Source organism: Catharus ustulatus, chromosome 1 (assembly GCF_009819885.2).
Source record: "Catharus ustulatus isolate bCatUst1 chromosome 1, bCatUst1.pri.v2, whole genome shotgun sequence".
NCBI lineage: Eukaryota > Metazoa > Chordata > Aves > Passeriformes > Turdidae > Catharus > Catharus ustulatus.
Genome location: NC_046221.1, coordinates 30115926 through 30139498, shown reverse-complemented (window position 1 = coordinate 30139498; position 23573 = coordinate 30115926). Strand labels below are relative to the sequence as shown.

General features: G+C 38.1%; 1 protein-coding gene across 2 annotated transcripts in view; it reads left to right on the top strand.

The window, feature by feature from the left end:
- The window catches only part of AGMO (alkylglycerol monooxygenase), a 199422-nt gene that overhangs the window by 752 nt on the left and 175097 nt on the right, over positions 1 to 23573 (top strand). For both annotated transcript variants that reach the window (XM_033076983.1, XM_033076975.1), the window contains exons 2-3: positions 5800 to 5930; positions 18946 to 19097. In XM_033076983.1, the coding sequence (XP_032932874.1) occupies positions 5800 to 5930; positions 18946 to 19097 (283 nt within the window). The remainder of the gene's footprint in view (positions 1 to 5799; positions 5931 to 18945; positions 19098 to 23573) is intronic.

Here is a 23573-nt window from a genome sequence, read left to right as displayed (position 1 = left end):
CCTTCCCTCCCCTCCCGCCCTGCCAGTTTATTCACTTCCAAGAAGATACCTTTGCTCCCTTCTGTCCTATGTACTGCACATATCTTGATTGTCAGCTTCTTCTGAACCCAGATCGATGTCAGCTGTTCACAGAGACAGCACATAAACACCCTTTTGCCTTTGTCAAAGTAAACTCAGCCCAGCTTCAGTAAAGAGCTGCACTTTTTACATGGGTCTTGATAGTTCCGGCTAGGTCCTCTGCCAGGTATACCTTGGACTGCAGTGGAGGTGTCAGGGGCTCTGCAGAGCAGTGCAGCCCCCTCAGCAGCTTCCTGGCAATTGTAGTATGCAGCAGTGCCTCACTGAGGGATGTTATCAGCAAAGGTTGCCCTTTTGCATAAGGTAAGCAGAAAGCTGCTGCAAGCCCAGCCTGTGTGTGCAATGTCTGGTCAATGGACTGCTGCCCTCAGAGGTGTTTTGCAACTAAGCTATAGCATCATAGTCAAGGAAGATCTGTGGTTTTGCCTAGTCAGCTGATCTCTCCCTCCAGCTCTCTCTACTGTCTCAGTCTCTTTTACTATTCCCACATTTCCAACAGAATATTATTCACTTTCTTGTCTGCAGCATATGTCAATATCCTTGGTCTTTCTTCTCCCATGTGCAATATTCAGGTCAGACATTAGCCAAAGCTGGAATTTTTTCCACTAGGCCCACAGCTGCAAGTCTGTGAAAGCATTCTTAATACTTTGAATTATGAAAGTGCCTTCAAGCTTCTGTTGTTGAAAAGCAGTGTTGTGATAAGCTTGTAAAGGAATATTTTCTCACAAAAAACCCAACACTTAAAAAGTGTTTGCCATTACAATTATACTTTGCTTGAATTCCTATCTTAGGTTAGCTGTGCTTGATTTCCCTGACAGTGTATTTGTTGCTGGAACAGATCTTTTGATGCTTGCCTAGGTGGACATATAAAAGTATTTTTGTGGCATTACTGTTTTAACTGTTTGGCTTTGGTCTGAGCTTAGGCAGAGTTCATCTGTCCTCCTCTGGCCATATTTATGGGCAGATAGCAGCTATCTGCAGTCCCTCCCCAGCTGCTATTCTTGACTGTTTAGGGAACAATTACACAAGCAGTATATCCATTGGATTCATCAGCAATAGATTTAATAGTGACGTGATGAGCCTTTCAAGGAGGTCTTGGAATGCTAACTCCTTTAGTTAGTACAGATATAGAAGTGGATATCTGATCTCAATTCAGCAGAGAACAAAAAAAAATTGTAGTGTAGAGCTGATAACAAATGAAGGCCTGAGCTCAAATAATTAATTCTAAAAGACAATAATGATGATGCGTGTGTGAAACAAACTACTAATTACATTAGTGTCTCCTAAGAAGTGTGGGATTTTTATCTTTTTTTTTTTCTGAGACACTGTAGTGTAATTTGCATCTTGGATCTGTGATCTTTTTCGATATCAGATGGATGAAAGTATTTCTAGGACATTAGATGACATGGCTACAACTGTGGGGATATGCACTTTCCAACATTAGACAGGTGGCAGAACCTACAAATTCACCCAAATATTCATGGGTTTAGTGATTTGTAAAATTGAGCTTCTCAGAAGTGGCACTTTTGAACTAAAGTCACCTGTGCTGTTACATCTGGGTAGGAAATGACAGCAGTAGGTGAAGCAGCTCTGGTTTTGAGAACAGCGTATTTAGCTTAACTTGTTCAGTGTTTTTTTTCTGTCTCTGGTTATATTGGTTACATCATTTTTAGAAGCAATGGTCCCTGCAGTGTTGCTCTGTATGTTGGCAGAGCTGTATGTAAAGGCCTCAAGTCCTGTTTAAAACATGAGCTGATCAGCTGCTGCCAGTGACAAGTAGCAAAGCTCTGCATCAGTGCCCAGGGGAAGGTCACCCATTCAACAGATCTACAAAATTCTGGGAAAAGGGGTGTGAATCTTGGATAATCATCAAAGAATTAATTTTTATAAGACATTTTGTCATGTAGAATTAAAATCCCTTGATTTTTCCTTATTTCTGGGAAGTATGTAAATTTTCTTTCTCCAGGGCAGAACATCCTGATTTTTAAAATCTATATTGATGCTTGCCCATTCCTTTTTAGAGCATCCTCTTTCCTATGGTGTAGGCTCTGCATGCATGGTTATTTTTAGGTTGCTTTTATTTTTCTTTTTTTATTCTCCCACAATCTACTGATGAGCAGGTAGAATGATTCTTTTTGTTTGCCAAACATAGTTTTCATGAACCATAGATTCACTTTGTACCTTACTATGGTCTGAAATTATCATCTGTGCTCCGTAAAGACTTCCATGAATCAGACTTCAGAAGAGTCCTTCTGCTGAGAACCCTAAAATGAATGCTTTAATAATCACTGTTTTCCTTTTTGATTTACTCTCTCAAGAGGCTAAAGAATAAGTTCACATTTAAACTCAATAAACATTTTAGGGTTTGCTTCAAAATAAGAAGGCATAGAACCTTTAGTTTTGCTTAAAAGTTGGGATTCTTGTGTTATAAGGATCTGGGACTTTAGGAAAATAAAAACTGTTTCAAGAATTACAATAAAACTATGAATATATGCAGAATTTCAACCTAGAATGTTATTCTTTGCAACAGTATAAAGTGGAAACTGATTTTAAATGGTCCTTTGCATTCTGTAGAGTTGGTTACTTAGAATGGAATCCTCTTACACAGTACTCAGAGTAAGACTTTCAAGTTGCAGATCAGTTATTTAGGTAGAACACAAGCTAATACAAATCTCAATTGAGTATTTCTGCTGTTGGGTGAAGAGAGAAAACCTGGAAACAGAGAAAGAATAAAACATTTATGGACCAGAAGATGCCAAAAGGACCTGTCTTATGTCTCTGACCTGTGATGCCTAAGTGGTTATTTCTTAACTTTGTGCCATTTTGTTTGTAGGCACAGCCCTTGAAAATAGTTGTAGAGATAGCCATCTTCAATGGGTTCCTTAAATGTCTTCATTGTCCTTTTAACTTAAACAGAAAAAAAAACCCCCAGGAAAATTAAAAAAGTACTGGTTAGGCTGGTGAGACTATTTTCTCTCTTACTGTCTCCTTTTTCCCTAAATTATTTGCATTCTTTTTCTGTTGCATCTCGTGCTGTGGGCTGTTTGAGTCAGGGAATGCCTTTTCACTCTCCATGACAATAGCTGTCATAGTCATATAAATAATACGTACTAGCCTTATCTATGGGATAATTGATCCCGTTGACCTGCTTTGAATCAAGCTTAATGTAGGTGGGTGAGAGAAATGTAGTAGTTTCTTACACAGTAAGGAGTATGCCATAAATCTTTAGTTTTACAATCTCCTTGATGAGCAGGAGGTTAAGGATGTCTGAATGTTTCTTTATCCTCCTTGTTATGACACTCCCCATTTGTGAGTCAAAAAGTGGTGCCAAATGCTTGGCTGTTTCACGGCTTCACAGTGGGAGGGAAGTATTTAATGAAGTCAGTAAGACAGAAGTTATAATAGTGTACATTATTATAAAGTCAAGTATTTCAACTGTTTCTGAGGTTGCTAGGTAAATGAATCATCACGTGGAATACAGATATTGTACATTTCCTATTAACTGTTTTTATTTCATTAATAAAGTACCTCACTTTCTCTGTTCTGAGCCCATTCAATTTGCTCTGCAGCTTCTGCTCTTCCATACTTTAAAACTGCTTGTAGTCTGTGCTAGAACTGCCTCTTAATATTGTCATTAAGTGTTTTGTCATTTTTCTTATTAAACCTCTCTTTTCACTGCTGGAGCGTATAGCTGTGATCACCAACTTTGTTTGCTAAGTTAGGAATGTGTTATTTGATTATATCAAATAGGAAAAGTACATTAAAAATCTTGTCTACTTAGAAATGAAGCAGCTATAGAGAGCAAAACAGAGGATTTATATTTTCCAAGAATGCTTCGTTGATTTCAAATGGAAGGTTTTAGGGTTTCCTTATTCATTTATTATTATCTTTTATAATATATGCTCTTATTATATTATTTTTTATTTATTCCAAATATTGAAAGATTTACCACATTGGTTTTGTTGGGTCCTGTTTAGGCTTTATGCACAGGTCTTCCCTTGCTTTCTAGTTTTTTATATCAACAGTTGGTGCCTATCGCAAACAGGCTTTTAGATGCCTCAAATGCTGTTACAGAGTAAGCTAGGCACCTAAATTAAAAAGTGTCATGTTGATATTAATCTCTGTTCATCTGTTATTGTAACCTAACCCTGTACGGCTGAAGTTTATGAACTTTCACATTTTCTAGACGCTATAAATCTCTTGCTGTTTGCATGGTTTGAATCATCCAATTCTTCTTCGACTGAGCAATCTGGTCTATATCCATCTTAGTCTCTTTAGTGTCCAGGCCTAGTAGGATTTCCCAGATCATATCTCACTTGGCAACAAAAATGACCTCCCTCCAAAATGCAATGGCATTTGCAGAGACAACATTCTTCTGTTGAAATGTTGTATGGGCAGGAGCAGCCTCTCTTCCGCAGCAGTGAAGTTTGGAGGGCTCCAGCCAGTGAAGCTGTAGGTGTTTGCAGGTCATTTGAAGGGAGCAGAAGCAGCAGAAACCTTACAGGGCAAGTATGGCAGTGTGGTGCCTCCCAGAGTGGTGCAGAACTGGTCTTGCATTTCACTTGCTCTGCGAAACATGATGGAATTTTATACCTTAATATAACCAAAAAGCAGTTGTCTAAATATCTCAAAGGTCACCTAAAAGTTTTCTACAGAGCAAGGACAGCTGTTGAAGGATATTTGCATGCACAGAGATCTGATGACTCCTTCCCATTTCCACACATGAAGTGCAAGGAATGTTAGTATTCCAGTGTCAGTAAAATAAAAATAAAAAACCAGAAAAACAGCTCTACCATTTAGTATTACTCAAGCCTTTTTCTTGTTTCCTGGGATGATAAAAAATTGAGAACAGGTCTCACAGTCTTTGATGATGAAAGATGATGTTGTCATTAAAATGTTAGCTGTCCTACCACCAGTTACAGCCACACCTTTCACTAATGGGTGTTGTTGCTGTGCATTTTCACCTTGCCAGTTGATCTGGGATAGAAGATGGACAAAGAGAATTGAATCCTGGACTAAAGCAGTGTTGTGACTGAGAAATGTTTCAGTCTTGCTCATTCTTTCCTGCAGAAAGGCAGACAGCTATTTTGAAGTCAGTACAATCCCAAAGAAAAAGGGGAACATTGTATCATTGTCACATGGCCTGGGAAGAGAGCATGGTGTATGGCCCAAATTGGAACGGGCTGTATAGTTACTGGGTTCACTGATGAAAGCGCATACAGAAGAGCTGTCGTTGTCTGCAGTGAAAAGCATGGCAATAGAAATACCAAGTAGAATGAAACTCACTTTACTGTATCTTTCAAATTATAATGTTGGATGCCAAATTCAGTGGCTGAAAACACTCAAAAAACCTTCATACAATATCAAATCCAAACCAGATTTTGTTCTACTTTGTGGTTGGAGGAGTCCACAAATATTGGTGCTCTCATTGATTTGCTTAAATATGAAAAATACATGTTTGGAAAGACTTTTGCATTTTGTTGTGATAATGTTTGAGTTTATGTGCAGAATATACAAAAGAAAACATTGTGGGAAGAGGTTACTGCATGGATATGATGGATTGATTAAGTGGTAGCCTTGTTCTGATTTGTAAGGTCCATGTGGGGCTTTATCACAAGGGTAGCTATTAAAATGCCAGCCACTTATAAAATACCATCTCCCTGCATAAAATGCTGTTAGGAAAAGTATATCTAATTTTTTTTTCTCCCAAACTATTTTCAGAGTATTCCATTCTTCATTACTTTTATTGGGCTGGAGTTTGCTGTCAGCTGGATTCAGAAGCGTAAGCTGCCGGGTCGGATCAATGATGGCATAAGTTCTCTTTCCTTAGGTATCCTGTCCCGACTACCAGAGTGAGTATACGAATACAGTCTTGAGGTTGTTTGGGTTTTAATCACTAAGAAGGGAAAAAATAGAATTATGTATTGAAGTTGTTACTGCTAATCCAAAATGATTGAACAAGACATCTGGACCTTTCTTTATGCAATTAAATTAGTGACATGTATAAAACCTTTCTAATCTGTAAGGCTGAATGTGATTCTTACAGGGTGTTGTCCAGCTCCACATTACCAATTTATCATCAATTATATTAATCTGTATTGGGTCTTTCTGTCACCTTTTGCTGTTTCTGGGAGTTCACATGACTTTGACTATATTTTATGTTGACTAGATTTTAGAATCTGAATTTTCTTTCATTAAAATACAGAAAGAAGATAACAAAATAAAAAACAACAAACCAATATATTATTTTTCTTAGCCTTTAAAAATAAAACTAGATTGGTAGAGCTGTCAATATGCATGTGATCCAAAGTGCTTTGAACACAGTCATAACGTTTGACATCAATGGATTTTAATTTCTGAGAGAATTGTTGCAAACATAATCATATGATTCACTCTCCAATGTAAGATTTACCTGAATTAGATTGGTGAGCAGAGTTGTATTTAAAAGAAATAGCCACTGTGAATTGACTGTGATTCTCAGTTAAAAAATCCGGCAAATTCTTTAGGTAAATTGCTCTAAGTGTTTTCCAGAAGCTTTAGTTACTTGTAAGTAATATAATGTTTTAGATATGCCTTTTCATTATATGAGTTTCCAGATGATAGATTTTATGCCATCTTTTCTCTTCAAATGTAATTACATTTCTATTCCCCATGTATCAATTTGCAGGTGACCATCAAATTGTATATACTCTCTTCATTATAAGAAGAAAAGTTTTTATTATTTGAGTTTGACTACATGGTATATTTGCAAGTCTTTCAATTATTCCCCAGTTCTTTTTCAGAAACCTCTGCAGTTTTTCAGCCTTCTTAGTGTTGATGTCTCAAGTGCACTCCATATTTCAGAAATTACTACATCAGTGCCAAATAATGAAGTCATTTGTTCTCTATTTCTACTTGTTGTTCCTCCCTTTATATATCCCAGATCCTCTGAGCCGTCTTTCATCCCTGAATACTTTTTTGGCTTCTGTGGCTTACATTCCTCATTCATAGGCAATATGTTCTTACATTCGGCCACATAGAAATACATGGATTGTACATTTGGTCCTCCTGAAGTAGCCTAAATCCATGAAAAGTTGTCTTTGTTACCTAGAGGTCCCTGGTTTATGTCACTGCAAATTTTACTAGAAATCTTTTTCTTCAATCCATATTCTTGATCAAATACATTAAAAGAGCATAGCAACAACAACAAAAATATCCATTCTGGCTAGTAGAACTCATTTTGTGAAATGTATATGTCACCCTCTTTGTAATCTGTTGATCATTTGACATTTGGTTGATTTTTTAAGCTTTCTAATCAATGCAATCTTTGACAAGGTCCATTAGGTATAAAGACAATTTCTGATTGATTATGTTAATTATCAGTAGTAAATATCCCTGATGAAACCTTTTAAAGGCACACTCCAAAACTCTTCAAATATCTGAAAATGAGAGGCATTTCAATATGAGAAATATTCAACCATAAAGTTGTCTTCAAACAAAGTTATGTCTAAGTTATTTCAGAATTTTGTGAAGTTACTTTTACAGCTAGTGTACCTGTATTCAAAGCATTTTTAATGACTTGTGAGCATGATCTTGAAGGAGTAGCATTCAACTTTTCAATATGTTTTATGAATTAATATTTATCAACACATTTGATTTTGTGCAGCACACACAACCCTGATAATTGGTTACTGTAGTCTGCATGAAGCTAAAATTGAAATAGATTAAATGTTGCTTCTTCAAATTAACCCAAATTTTTTAAACTTCATAGGCTTACCATGCTAAATATTTACCTTCATTCATCTGAAATATTCAGAACTGATAAAGCTGAACAAAGGGCCTGAGATACATGTAAAATAAGTTGGAATGGTTTTGCAAGTCCTTTTGGCTTTATTTTAAGAATACTGAAACACTTGAGATATACTCATTCCTGGAAGAAATGCTTGCTAAGAAAACCAGTGTTGTGTGTGTGGAATGCAGCTTTGCAAGGTGCCGAGTACTTTTATTACTTTGGCACTCAGTCCTTTGCTGCAGAGTTTGGCTTGCAGGCTATGCAGTTTTCTTTTGCAAGGTTGTTTCAATCGAGTGAACCAAATGATCCTTAAGGACTCAAAAGTTTGCAGGGTCAGGCAAGTCTCCAAGATCAGTACACCTATTTATTGTTGCACCAGCAGTCTCTTCCAGGTTGCTTGCACAGCTCTCATGACTGGAAGTACTGGACCCTCCTCAGCAGTTCTTTCCAAAGAAGAGTCCTGTAAAACCTTTAGCTTTTTGGCTGAATGTGAAAGAAGCAGGCAAAATACAGACTTCCTAAATTATTTAATCTCATGTTAGTGTTGCAATTCTAATGGTGACTGCTTAGTGTAACACCTCTTTTATAAGTAAGAGGAGTTGTGAATAACAGACTGGCTAAAAAGGCTTGAACTGAAAAACCAGAACACTTTACCCTTCTGTCTTGTGATTCCGTGGTGTGAAAGAACTGGGTCAGACAAAAAGGGGGGAAAAAATAGCACAGGCAAAAATCTGTTGCTAAGACTTTCACTACAGTCTTTTCCTTTCAGGAGGAAAAAAGGTAGGGAAAGTTGAGAGAAACTGCTAAAACAATATTTCAGCAGAACCCACAGCATCAGGGGAAATAGTAGTGCAAATCATTAACAGCTGAAGGTTAGATTAACACACCATTGATTGTATCCTCTCCCAGGGACTAATTTTCATTTTCTCAACTAGCAGCAATGGTTTGCCACTTCCTTAAAAAAATCTGTGGTTGGGTCTAAAATGGTGGCTTCAGTCTATTAGTTAAAATGAAGCTTCAAATGTGTCATTGCAAAGAGGTCTTTACATTTAATGAAAAAATTAGAAGTCACTAACCATATTTAGCCTCTAAGTATTTTTTCCATTTCACAGTCTGTGTAAGAGAACTATTGCGTGTCTTGAGGGCAAACAGTATTTATTTAGTGTTTCATACTTCAACTTTCTGTTGAGAAAGTGCAAATCATGAATTGTTGATAGTTATATGCCAAATGTTAAAAATGTAGGTGCAAGAGGTAAAGTCTAATCAGACAAGGCAGCGTTTTTGTTTTCAGGCTTATTAAACTCAACGGTATGCAGTAAGTTGAATGGTTTGTGCATGCATATCATCTCTTGTAAAGTAGCCCATTCATTTCTTAAATATAATTTTCTCTGCATTAATGAATACTATGCATTCCTCTGCATGTACAAATACTAAATTTTGTATGGAATGAAAATTAATTTGGGAGAAAGGGAGAAACTTTTATTACTAAGTTTACTCCCAGCATCCTAAATGTTGTTGAAAAATTTCTGAGAACTTTTATTCTAAATAAATAAATAAATAGCTTTTCTAGCTAACCATTGCCAAGAGACTTTAAATGCTGCTTTAAAAATATTCTCCCAAGAGAAAGTTTATTTTGGGTATGAATATCCATTTTACAAGTATGTGCATTATTTCTTATTGACCGATTTCTTCTTTTAAAGCAGCAGAACATAAATCAAGTCAAAAAGTGTTTGGGGGCTAACTGAGGTGGGTATGTTTTCAAACTAGTTGGGAAAGTATTTGTTCTTTATGGTCACGCTCAATTGCCAGTTTTTAGTGTTCTGCTCTGCAACACAGTCGTATAGTGAATGAGTTTATATGTGTATAATGCCTGATACAGTTTGGTCAGTCAGATCTGCAATGAACGTCTCCATTTCTAAAGAGAATATTGAAGTCTGTATACATTATTTACCTTGATTTTTGAATCAGAGGAAGTTGGAGTTTTCTGAGTTGTTAAACATGAGAAAGGGATGAGTAAGGGATGAGTTTTTTGATTCATTCATGCTATTAAGTATCTTAAGGTATCTATCCATCAGCAACAATTAAATCAAAGGATTACAAATCCTGCTTCTTCTGTAGACTATTGTATTCAGTTTTGTACATCACCTGGATTTTAAATAATCTTTTTTCAGAAGCTGAATTGAAGAGTCAATTTCATGTACATTTTAGACCAGCAATGCTCCCAAATGAAGCACCTTTGATTGATGCTGATACTTCTGGATGCTCATTCCTCCCTCTGTACTCTGTAGCTTCACCCCTCTTTGGCCAGCACTAGTGTTTGAGTTGCCCTGGGGTGAAGTGGCTTGGGAAGCAGGTCCAGCACCTCCCCATCACATTAACCTGCAACAATTCTTCTTATGTCTATACTCAGTCTTGTGCTAGAACAAGAAATGCTCTTGCTTTTGTAGTGTTACTGAGTTGTCTGCTTGATAAGATATATAAAATTGCAATAGGAAACAATGTTTTCAGTTTTTAGGAGTAACAAAATGCAGAGGTGATTAGGATACACTCACTTCAAGTTGGTGTGAGGTATCCACAACCTTCTGCAGCTAGAAGTGTCTTGAGGGAACAGAAAAAAATTGCCTGCATGGATTTAACTGTCTGAAGTATGTGCTGGCTTCCTTAAGTGTCTATTAGATATGTTGTACGTGACTATAGAAAATTATAATCTCATAAATTACTGATTGCATTTCTTGGAAGAAAATTTGATACATGCAGTTTCTCATAAATTATATTTTTCACTTCAAGAGTTATTAGGTACATTTATTTTCCACATCTGTTTGACTAAGACTTGGACAGATGTTTGTTTAGAGCATGGTCAGATGTGTTGCTTCTGGTCCAGCTGCCCCTCAGATCTGCCAACATAACCGCACACTTAATTGCTCTCTAACCTGGTCCTGACAAAGTGATCTTGCTAAAAGCAGAAACAAAAGCCCCCCAAGAACTATAAAAGAGGTGTTTAAGCTCAGCTGTATTCATTTTGACAGAGCCAGGTCAGGGAGCAGCTATGCATGCAATTATGGTGGCAGGTCTGAGGGCTGGTAAGCACCACACTTAGGGCAGTGATGAGCAGATGGGGCCAAACTGGAAAGGTAGTCACTTAACCTGGTTAAATGGGAAGTGGAGCTGCTGTGCCATGCCATGCCCTTAAACCAACTGAACTTCTGGCTACTGCACTTCTGTCTTGTACTCACTTATGTAGTCCTCTCTTTCTCTTGTGTTGGTTCAGGTGTTCAGCTGATCCCAAGTGGAGTTATTTTAGTTCACTCTGAGCAAAAGGGTATTTGTTTTAGGAGAGAGACAAGCAAGTTGTCTAGGAGTGGAAGAGGGGCAGCCAAGAGCTGTCAGGCTTTAGGTTTAGTCTCTACAGAACCTGCAGTCATGATCATGCCTGCAGCAGCTAATTATGGCAGTTTAAGGCACTGTCAATAGATGTGTCCAAAAATTAGAATTTTTAATAAGTACCAGCCCTGAAGAGACAGAATCTACTCACCTACATATTCATCCAGCTCTCCAAGTAGCACTAGGTAGTTACATAATTCACAAGAGCATCCTCCTGGCTTCACTCTCCCATATACACTGTTGATTGTTCCCACATTTTGCCAAAGGTCATAGCCCTCACAGCTCTGTCAGAGGAACAGGTTTTGAATTAACTCACTAATCCTCTGTAGGTAAAGCAGTCAGAGTAAGATAAACAATTTCAGTAAGGGGGTAGTGCTGTGCAGCAGGATCTGATAGGATTTTCAGCAGGAGAGTCTGACTCTGCAAGTGGATTTTCAAAATCAGTTCAATTAAACTCATAGTAGTAGCTATCTTATCTGAACAGCTTTTGTTTAATCTAATTAGTTTGTTGTTTTTTTTTTTTTTTTAATCTGGTTTGCATTGATGGACCAATTGGGATTAAGCTAGTAAATTAGTTACTCCTGTGTGGATTAATTATCGTACGTTCTTAATATATCACTTTTACACAGTTTTATAATTTTGGTATAAATTGTGCCATGTCCTCCAGTAAGTATAAATCCATCTGTGCCCAGTAAAGATGCTACTGCTTCTTGACTGCTCTCTCAGGCTCATCACTACCTCCTTAATCCCTTTATACCACCTGAACCCTTCCCAGGCATATCAACAGCCTTATCTTCAGAGGTTCAAACTCTAGAATTTTGGTTGTCTGGTTCCATTTGTTTGAAGCAGGCTAGAGAGCACAAGTGGGCACAGCACAGGAATACCAGTGAGACAGTGCTACTTTTTAATGATTACTAAGGAAAGATCTGAACCAGAATTTGAATCTCTAGAGTTTCTAATGAAATGACGTATAGGCTACCTTGCATTACAAGGAAGGATTTGGGAGAGCTCAGATATTCTCAAACTAGTTGACTGAAACAACTGGTAGTCCCTATCTACCATAATGTTTTACAGATTGCTGTATTTCACACAAACCTGTTAGGGATCCAATTGCTCTTTTAGGTTGTAACCTCTTACACAGAATGCATATTTTTCTCCATCCTTAGTATCGTATCATGGTCTTTTTCTGTACAGTGGGGCCAGTAAATGGCTTGGTGATTGCCCATTCTTAATGTCAGAGCCCAGCTTTATACCTGCTATATCTTTAGAAGCAAAGAGAAGCTGTCAGGGTACGTTTTCAAATATACTTGCGCTCTTCTGTGAGATTACATACTGTAACTGAATTTATCCTTACTGAAAATATGGTATTAAGTTCAGTAGTCTCCGTAGCTCACAAAATACACTGATTTCTCATATCCATTAAATGTTGTGCAGATTTTTTATTCCATGTTTTTTGTATTTTCTTTAATCTAAATTTTGTAATTTTTCACACATTTTGAAGAAATTAAGAAATTGCTTCTCTATAGAGTACCCTTCTGACTGAAGGACATCTCTGCTAAACAATGAATTAATCTTAAATCAGGACTCCACTAGATGGAGCACAGGGGTAGCATTTTTAGAGCTGGCCAATCTAGATTCTTGGGTCAACAATTAGAAGTCAGGAAAATTGGGGGAAAATGTCTCTTAATGGTTCTGTAAACCAGTGTTACAAATCTGAAACAAATAGACTTTCACCACTGTGTATCATGGACAAAAACAAACTACTTTTTAAACCATTCAGAAATATGACCAAAGGAGTACAACATAAATTCTCATGTAAATATTTTTCCTTATTTCATCATCTGATGTGTTAAAATGTTTCACTGTATTTTTATATGGGATCATGGGAACTCTTACTAGGTCCTTTGATGTTTCTGAATCTGTCTAGAACAATCTGAGTTGAATAGGATACCCTTTTCTCACTGCTTGTTTATATGTGACCTTTGAGACTATTATAGGCTTGTTCCCAACCTGACTTAAACTATAATGCAAATTTGCTCATTTCAGTGGACTAACCAAATAGGACAGATCAAAATCAGGCTCCCAATTGGAAAAAGGTTGTAGTCCAGCATTTTTATTAAACTTATGCGGTGATAATTGTATAAATATTGAAAAATCAGGAGCATTGCCTTGTAGGAGATGACATTGGAGAGTATTCCAGTCTGGTGTATCTTGAAGATACTGGCATAGAATTACTGCCCCCAGTCCTGGGCAGGTATAAATAGGTATTAAAAAATACAACTTCCATTCTCATAAAAGAAGAGGAATAAACCACAATGCCAGAAGCCCAGTCATAATGAAGGGTTTAAACTAGGCTTTTTAGTCTTATAAAGATACCGTGTAATTAAAAGTATCTGAAGACCTTATATAATCTCAGAGCATAATGAGTTACTGCTGTGGACTGTATTACTGAAGACAGTAGAATTTCTCATGAAAATATCTCTGATGTATTTTTAATTGATGCAATTAAAAATTTACTTATTTATGAGCAAAGATAAACAAGTGACTTGAGTTATGCAGCAAGACTAGAACTTAATAATAAAAAAGTGTAACAACACTGTTGCTATTTTTCTTCCAACACCTGTTGTTTCCCATTTTATTCCACCCACTACTGTAAATTAATATCAGTGTCATAAATTAGAGGATAGAAAGTGAAGTGCAACAGGAATAGGTTTGGTGAAAAACAGGGCAGCTCTGTCAGATGAAATATTGTGCAATACTGTGTACAATACAACTAGTAGGAATACCTGAGTCACGTCCCTTTTACTTCATTCTGAATTTGATATTTTCTTTTGGCCCTGAGGAAAACTGGAGGTTTGTATTGTTTAAGCTTAAATGCTGGAGAAGAAAGCCATACTGAGGAAGAGGAGAGGCTTTGATTCAGCTTTTGTGTCTGGTGGGAACATTTTCTCAAAATGTAGGTGCTATTTCCTGTAATCAAGGGTTTTCCAGAGCCTGATAATAATTTCCCAGCTGTATAATTTTGGTGAATTATTTTTTAGCCTTGGGTTATTTCATGACTGGTTTTGCATATTAAGAATGGGAGAGGAGATCATATTCATCTTGCTGATAGAAAACAGGGAATAGAACTCCCACAACTCCCTCTCCCTTTCCCTCCACCTTGTGGAAAGTTTGGCTTTGTGCTAAAGCGTGAAAAAAGCCTTGACTGCAGTGTGTCAGGCATATTTCAGCTCGATTTGTGTCAACCCTAATAAGTCAGCTGACAAGGTAATAAATTGGGTGTCTGTTCAAGAACTGGCACCTGTACAGGAAATAAAAGGGGATTTCAGTTGCAGCAGATTTGCTTTGTTTTACAAATGTATCTTTTCTCAAGGCTCCTACCTCCATCCTCCTTCTTCTCTTTACTAAAATCATGTTATCAAAATGTTTATTTCAATTGTAGCTGGAGCCAGTTTTTCATCTGGGAAAGAAAGCTCTACGAGTATCCTTGGAAATGGAAATTATTTCCATTCTGAAATAAAACCTTACAGAGCATTTAATTATGCATGTATCCTGCTGTTATATAAATGGTCTGAATAATTTCAAGTTATTGAGAAACTGCCTTTGTTCAGCATTTTGAAACTTTACATTTATATAGTTTGAATCAGGCTAGGAAAACAGAATTTATTTAACCCAGGGAAACTGTATTAGTAATATCTCACTATTTTTAATGATAATATAACCTTGTGACCAGGGTGTCTTAACATGCTTCCCTCTGTGCCTGACCTCTAAGAATGCAAGTCTGTTACAGCCCTTGAGAGCAGAGCTTTTGTAGGTCCAGCTGTAGGGTTGTGTTTTTAGCTCAGGGGCACCAGGTCAATTCCCAGTGTGATGTGAGGTGGTGACTGCAATAGTGGTGAGAGCTGAGGCACTTTCCTTGGACTACTCACTTTTGGTACACAGATCTTCCTCTAAGCTTGGAAAAGAGACAACAGCTCCTGTCTCTGACCCTTTTCATTTTTGGTGACTGTCCTGGGCACCATGGAAGAAGTTTCCTAAAGGTGTGGTTTCAGGCTCTATGGCTGGAAGAAACAAAACAGGACCTTGTAATCTTTGAAATGGGCAGCTGCTTTTTCTTCCAGTTGAATTTCTTCCACCTTTTCCCTCCTTCATTATTCCATAGGGATCTAGAATAAGTAGATCTTCATTTCCACATGGAGAGTTCATCTCCCAGAATTTCCTTCTTGGACTTTTTTTAATTAGAGGAAGTGATAATCTGACCCAGTGGAAGGTGAAGGGGGAAATGGTTTATTGAAAGAAATATTATTGCCACTAATTAAAGTAGGTACAATCTTTAGAAGCAAGGAGACAAGAACTCCCAAGGTCATAACAGTTGCCTAAGTGCACTTTGCACATAATAAGAAAATTTTCATCAGCAATGTTCAAAATCCAGGAAGAGAAATCTATGGAATGTATATAATAAAGTTTTCTAACAATCTATCTCTTTTAGAATCTATTGGAATATTTAGGATTTATTATGCAGAGGATTGGACTAGATGACAAAAACCTTACCTATCCACTTCTGTCACATTTATGGTTGCAACATTTAAATGAAGGAAAAGTTTTCTGAAGTTCTCTTAGAATTCTCTTAGAAGTGAAAAAGGAACTTGAGGGAAAAAAAAGAGGGAATATAAACCTTTAAAACTCCAAGTGAACTTTAAGAATTGTAAATTAATGCAAGCTCTGGTCTTTCATATCACACTGTAAATTTAGAAAAATACTTAGTTAAGCAACTCTTCTTTCTCCAGCACTGCCTAGTAATATGATGGATTACTCTAAATTAATTACAGTAATCAGCTAACGTTATGTGCTGTAGAGTTGTGATTCAAGCATGAAGGAAAGAATGTACAGCAAATTGCATATACAAAAAATGTGTTGCAGGGTTAGCTCAAGGTTTACACCTTGGCCTCAACCTGCAGAAAAAAAAAAAAGACTCAAGGGTGAAATACTGAAAGCTGATCAAAAATGGAGGAAATGTTCCAGGTCACATATCTTTGGATGTACTGCAAAGGCATTATATGTTAATAAAAGCAGAAGAATAAAGTAAGAAAACAGTACCTAATAATAACTGATACTCTGTGTTGCAAGAGGTGTTTTAAATTTCCTGGTCATTGAAAACATGTTAAGAAATGCCCATTTCTTTCTGTTTGAATAATATCAGCTCTCTTCTGACCTGTTGTGAAATGGATTGAGAATTTATACTGAACTTTACAGATTCCTCATGAGGTGAATTGCAAAAATCTGCTTGGACACATATAATCTTCTTTAAAAATATTTATAGAACACAGCTCTTATGAAAATTAAACATCTTCCAGGTGTGTATGGTCCACCTTCTGGGCATAGCCAAGTTGTTTTTGAAGTGGTAGACACCTGTCCTTGCTAGTCAAGAGAAATTCTTCATGGTCAAACTGTTAAAATGAAATAAAATTTCATGGGGTTTGTTGGGTCTTGGTTTTATTCGAGAGAAAAATTTGCATGATTATAGTAAAGGTGGGAATGAGCTGTAGGTAAGATGTGCACTTGGCTGTGGAAAAAATATTAGTTCTTTTCTTCCTGAGCAGCAGCTACTTGCAGTCCTCCAGCTCTCAGGATAAGGGTGGATGTGATACTATTATCCTTGCAGGCTCTTATTGGGAGGTTGGGATTTTCAGATGACTTTTTTCTTCATTAATAATGAAACTAGCACCACAGAAACTCAAGGTGTTTTCTTCTAGCTTTATTCAAAACCCTTATGGGAAGAGGTGGTAATACCAGGAGTATAAAAGCTCTGAATGGATGTCTTTGCAAAAAGATGGAGTTCAGCTGTAGCATGGGAGATGGCTTGCAAGCTGAAACAACCATGTTTGCTGAGTTTCCCTTCTGTTTCAGTGCAGCTGCCCAAAAGGACTAGGCATGGCCAGACTGTTTTCAGGGATGTTTTCCAGATGTGTGAAAGAAGTCTTTAAAGGGGAAGGAGTATATATCCTTTTTAAGTTTTGCAGATTCTAGTATTTTTTTTTGTGGCCATGTTGCCAACTATATCGAAAATAATCTAGCTGAAAAAAAAATCAGGCAAAAAAGGGCATTGAAGGAAATACCTTTGAGAGTGGTACTGAGGCAAGAATGAGCACATGTGGACAGAGATGCACAGAGAATGTTTCAGCTTTCAATGTAAGGTGAAGTTCTAGATGAGACTAAAGTGAAAGAGAAATGTTGGTCTGTCCTTTGGCTGAGATTTCGCATGACTGTAACACGTGGGTGCAGTTTGTTGCCACTTCTGTTTAAGTAGTCTCTACAGGTGTGCTATCTGCAGTGTTCTTTCAATGCTCCCTGAATTTGTATCCCAGACTTTGTGCAAAGGTGTTGCTGATAATTTTTCCACCTCCTCCTCACAAAATATCAGGAACATAATATCTGAGAACTACATTTTGTGTGTGTGTATGATTATCGTATTTCTTACTCTTAGGCCCTAAACTGAGGTGAATTTCACCCACTGATATATACAAAAAAAGATATTTGTGACTTTTCTAGAATTAGTATCTTTCTTCTGCTTCTCTTTTTTTTCTATTTGCTGCTTTTCAGAGGCTAATACAATTCAGTTCACTACTGTTTAACTACATTTTCAACAGCACAACAAAGGAGAGTAGCAGGAGAAGGTGTGAGGAATCTCTGCGGACTAGTTTCTTCCACGAAATTGCCAGTTTAAATGCTGCACCATTTTGCAGCTACTTAGCCAGTTGTCACCTGGGCCATTCCAGTGCCTACAGCCTCTCACCATTCTTACCTGGGTTTAATGTTTCCTGATTAGTCCAAAAGCTCACCCAGCAAAACCAAAATTATTTCTTTGGAGGTAGTTCCAATTGGGTGACATGAGATGGTAAGGTGCTGAGAAGAGGGTGTGACCATGGTAACCCAAATTTGTATTAATCTGAGTAGCTGTGGAGAATTACTACTAGGTTTTGCCTGCCCATTCCAGAGCTACTTTCTTTCTCCTTCTCCTGGTCTCAGTGCTGAGACTGTGTAAGCCAGGGGCAGCTACTTTGTCCCTGCAGTCTGGGAACTCAGCAGCAGTAAGAGCTTCTGTCCGGTGGCTTTTCTTGCTTTTGCAGGTTCATGATTTTTTCCTTCCCTTTCGCTCTACCAATTGCTCTTCCCCTTCTTTTCAAAGGCACTGGTCTTTGTCTCATCCTGCTGCATTTATTCTCTTTTAAAGTGAAGCAATATGCTGAGCAGTTCAAACATTTCACTGCTCCCAGAAGTCCTGTCCCCTTCCATGTTCTTTCTTGTAATGGAAACAGTCAAGGTATTTCAATGTAATACATCAGTGTTTCAGCATAATGGCTACTACACTTCAATCACTACTGACTTACTAGTTAGTGAGTATGGGTTTCTTCCAGAGCTGGGAATCAGGGACACCATAACGCCTGCAGAACACAGGAGCGCTTCAGCCTTTGAGCATACCTAATGCTGCTACATGGGGGGTGAGTGGGTGGGAGTTGGTTTTAGAAATCATGTAGGCACTAAGCAAAGGTTCCACTGAAGTCAATAGTAGTGTTACTTGACAGAAGTTGAAGAATTTGGAGACTGGTTTTATTTATTGTAAAAAGACTTCCAGCTGGTAAATTGTAAATATATAAAAGGTTCTGAAATGAAACCTGACAGAATTACTGATAACAATTTCTGGGTCTTTATTTCAGTGTTTTATTCAGAAGTATTGAGTTAATTAGTTACATATACGTATGGAATAACTACAGACTCTTTGAACTTCCCTGGGATTCACCATGGACATGGTATTTGACGCTTCTGGGAGTGGACTTTGCATACTACTGCTTTCATCGCATGAGCCACGGTAAGACTTAACAAGTTTTTCATGTTTGAACATACAAAATACATTAGTTACCTATTAATAAAGCAAGGTATTATTTTTTTTCTATACTTAATCTACTCTAAGCATATATAGCTGCTCTTCTTCCCAAGGGTTAGCAAAGATAGACTTTAAGGATGGAAAACAGTTAATGCATCATACTCTATACAGTAAACATGATTTTGTGAAAGGAGTATCATTTTGAAAGTAGTTCAACAGAGAAAGTGAAATATCATGAAAAAAGGGAAGGAAAAAAATAGTAAGTACATAAAAATTTAGGTTCAGTATCCCTATATACACGTATGAAAAATACAGCAAAGCACAGGTAACTATTTAAAAAGAATCTGGTGGATGTACAAACTAGAGAGCAGTAAAAAGCAAGGTGGCCAAAATAATGGAGCCTGTGTAAATCCGTGTCAGCCATTTCTGTACATACATGTCTGTCTCAGTACATATTTCTGTTCTCTAGTGAAAACAAATATCAGCGCTAGCCTTTTATACCCTATCTGAAAATGCAATAACACTTTCTATCAATCGTAGTTTTGAGCCTGACCTAAAGTCTGTAGCAATGAAATAAAAATCTTTTTGTTCTTTAAGAGGCTTTGGAGTGGCTTCTCAAAGCTGAGTGCCCACAGAAGCTGTGGGATGTAGTAACGATACTTGATGTAATGTGCTTTCGGAAAGGAAAATGCTCTGCTGCCTGTAGGTCAGTGGAATAAATGGAAGTAGGTAAGAAAGGAGCCTGAACTGCTGCGAGGAGTGGAAGAGAGGAAGGGTTCCTCCCAGGTGGGGATGGCAGGCGGGTGTGAGAACAATGCAGGGTGGGTGTAAAGGGATAACAATGGTGGGGGGACGTGGCGGGAGGTGAGGAAGCAGGGGGAGCTGGAACAATGTGTCGAGGGGGACATCACGGCCGGGAGCTGGGAGCCCTGCGTGGGTGTACAGAGACTGGGAATACACTTCACAAACAATGACATTAACAGTGCTGGCAGAGCTACAGCCTCAGGCTGAGAACTACACCAGAGCAGGAGGCTATTCCTGTGTTTTAAAATAAAAATAATTGCCTTTAAGTGTTAGAAAATCACTAGCTTGGCTGTGCTTTCTCTGGAGTCAGTGGTAAAATTCCCACTGGCAGAGAAGGGAACAGGGCCATCGCTGCACTCTCTAAAGTAATGGATGTATTTCTGTTTCTGCAGCAACTTTGCATTTACTCTTCTCTGTTTTTGTATTTGATGGAATACTTTGGAATTAATTTCAATAGATGTTTAAGAAATAAAATGCAAACAATTCCATATATAATGGAGTTGAAGAAACTAAGAAAATGCTGCTCTTCTCTTAAGAAGGTCAGTGCTGAGCTATTCAATAAATGTTAATTTACTCTTCAGGTTACAGAAATATTGTTCACTGTTTGATCTGTGCTACTTAGTAGGGAACTGATGAAATGTTGTAGATAGTCATTCTAACTGAAGATTTTAGTTTAACCAACACTCTTCTCTGGTCAAACAATGATGAGATCTGTAGCACGGCAACACAGCTGCAAAAGTCAGCTGCGTTGGAAGTTGCTGAGGAAATTCAAGGAGATGGTTTTAAAAAATAAGGAAAAATATCTTTGCAAATTGAGAAGAAAGGGCACTGGAAAAGTTGCTGGTACAAGCAGACAAAACACACCTTTGCACTTGAAAGTGACAGGGCCTGGTGATTCACACTTGGATCCTACAGCAAAGTTAAAAATTAATAGCACGTGTATATCCCAGGAAGTTCAAGCTGTGTGGGCTAGTCCTAATTGTTTCAAACTGAAAAACTAAAATTTAGATACATTTTTCAGTTGTTTCTTAGAATTTGTTATAATTTTGATACTAAGAATTATCATCATCATGTGGCTTTTGCCAACTGCAAGCAATAATTTGGTAATTCAATCTCCTGGGATTTTTACTGCCTTGTTTCATATTGTCCATGAATCACTAGATTTTTCATTCTACATTTCATAAATTATCTTGAATCACTACAGATTTTAAAGTTTCTTCTGTAGGAGAAATCCTACTTTGCAATATAAAATTTTTGCTCAGCACTTGAGGAAATATTTTTTCCTCTTTACTATATGCATGTAATAGCTATTATCCTAAACTGAAGTTATACAGCAACAAAAGGAAGTATTTTTAGGTGTGATCTCATTTTGCAAAGGATAGAGTTATTCTAAGTATGTACTTGTATTTTCCATTGTTTGCAGTAGTCACTGAAAGGTTAGAAAATAAAATGTTTCACCACTTATTCCAACATTCTTCTGGGTCTGATCCAAAAGCGATGGCAGTCAACGGGTCTACTTAGACACTGCTCTTTCTTGTGGCATTTTAATGAATTTATAAATCAATGTAACTTTTCCCTTTGTTTCAGTGAAAACACCCATTGTGGCTGTAGTACAAAAAAAAAAGGTATGCTGTAAAATCACAAGTTTTGTTTTAAATGTTTTTTTTTTGTAGGGAAGTATATGTATGGGTTTGAAGGATTTTTACCAGGTATTTTAATCTAGCATATATGGATTACTCCTCAAGTTTCCTCTCCAGGTGCAGAGACCTTGTAGAGTTAGTCCTGCTAGTAAGGGGGATTTCGTGGTCCCAGAGCAGTGCTCAGCCCCAGCACACCCTCCCCGCGCCCTGGCCTCACGGATATTCCTGTTGCAGACAAATAACAGCAGTAAGGAATTTGGAGGCTCTGTAAACTGCTTTCTTCAGCAGCCACACCTTTTAATCACGGGGGAAGATCTAGAGAATTCCAGATCCATGCAAAAACACAGTGTGGGTGCAGAGCCCAGGTCGCAACTGTAGGTGTCTGGTGTGGGGGGCTCTGCCGGACCCACGGCCACCCCTGGCCTGAGCAGGTCCCTTGGCAACAGCTGTGTACTCAACCCTGTGCTCCTGTGGGGGAGAGTGGCGACCCGTAAGGCTCTGGTGCTCTGTAAGGGAGTATTTTTTAATCTACACTTCCTGGGGGATCACATCCTGCAGAACAGAGTGTGTTTCTGTCAGCTGGGCGAATCTTCTCTTCTCTGTCAGGCCCTGGAAGAAACTGTCTCTTCTAAACAGCAGCTTCCAACACCTCTTCTTTTGTTCTCCTTTACTGCTGGGGAATTTCCATTGCTTCAGTGTCCCTCCCCTCAGACAACCTGGGAGAAGTGAGTTTCCTTCAGCAGGGCCAACCTCCGCAGCAGCTGCATTGTTCTGCCCGGGCCCCGGTGACCGGTGTCAGCCGCTCACCCCATTGTCCACTGGTGGCTTCCAGCCGCCCTGCGGGATACGTGACACGGTCCCTGTCAGCGAAAGGCCGAGCCAATATGAGCTGATGGTTTGAGTTACATCTGAGGTCATAAAATAGACCTCAATTGATGAGTGTATCCTCAGCAGATTCCCCAGCTGCTACAGAAAATTAGGAGTTAATGGTGTGTCTCTTAATAATTCTGAATTTATTTATAGTGGATGAGAAATGAGCCTTCTACACCAGGTGTATTGTAGAGCAATAGACTCCAAGCTTCTCAGATTCTTCCACTCCACAAGACTGACCTTTTGACCAAGGTCAGCTTCTGAAGGGTCAGAGAACAAAGAAATCTTGAAAACTAATGTCAGCATTGTCCTTCAAAAGACCATGCCTCAGACAGTGGCAAAATGTCTCAGCTGAGGATGCTGAGAAACTTTTCCTTCTAAGACTTCAAACAGTTGGAACTTTTGTGAACTTTTCAACTCCTGTTTTAAAGAACTTCTTTTAAAAGGGTATTTCTCTTAGCCATGACTTACGTTGCTTCTGCCTCTTCTCCCAGTGAGCATCTTTTGTTACAGTTCCTTCAGCAGCAGAACTGACTTCAGAAGTTTCTGGCTGTTCTTTCCTACAGCATGCTGCAGTTCACAACCCACTCAGTCCTGAAAAAAACATCATGCATGGAGACTGTGTGCATAAGATCACTGAAATAAACCATGTTAAAAAACAAGGTTGTGTTGCATTTCTTTCTTAACAGTTCAGCTCGGTAGTCATAGGGGTCAACTTAGCCATGGAGCAGGACATAAGCCAGATGTACTAGCTGAGAATCTATGGGATTAAGTGGAGACTTGAGAGAGAGCAGACAATCTTCTGAGTCAGAAGTGCATAGGCAGGTAACTCATTGTTTTATAAGGAACCAGAGTGGATAAATTGGCAGAGGTAGTATCTCAAGATTGATGCCATTAAAATAACAGGAATGTGCAACAGTAAAGCCCAATCTTGTTCTTTGTGATAACTATATATATATCTGTTGTGTAGTAATAATAATCCTAATGTGTTACTGGACACCAGTGAAATACTGTGATTGTTGCATGAGAAGATGAGTACCTTGTTAGAGGAAAACAGAGCTCAAAGGCTCAAAGTCTCTTCACCATCTATATTTGCTGTTAATTTTTGGAGGGTGTGTTGAAATCATATGATTGTACTATCTTTATC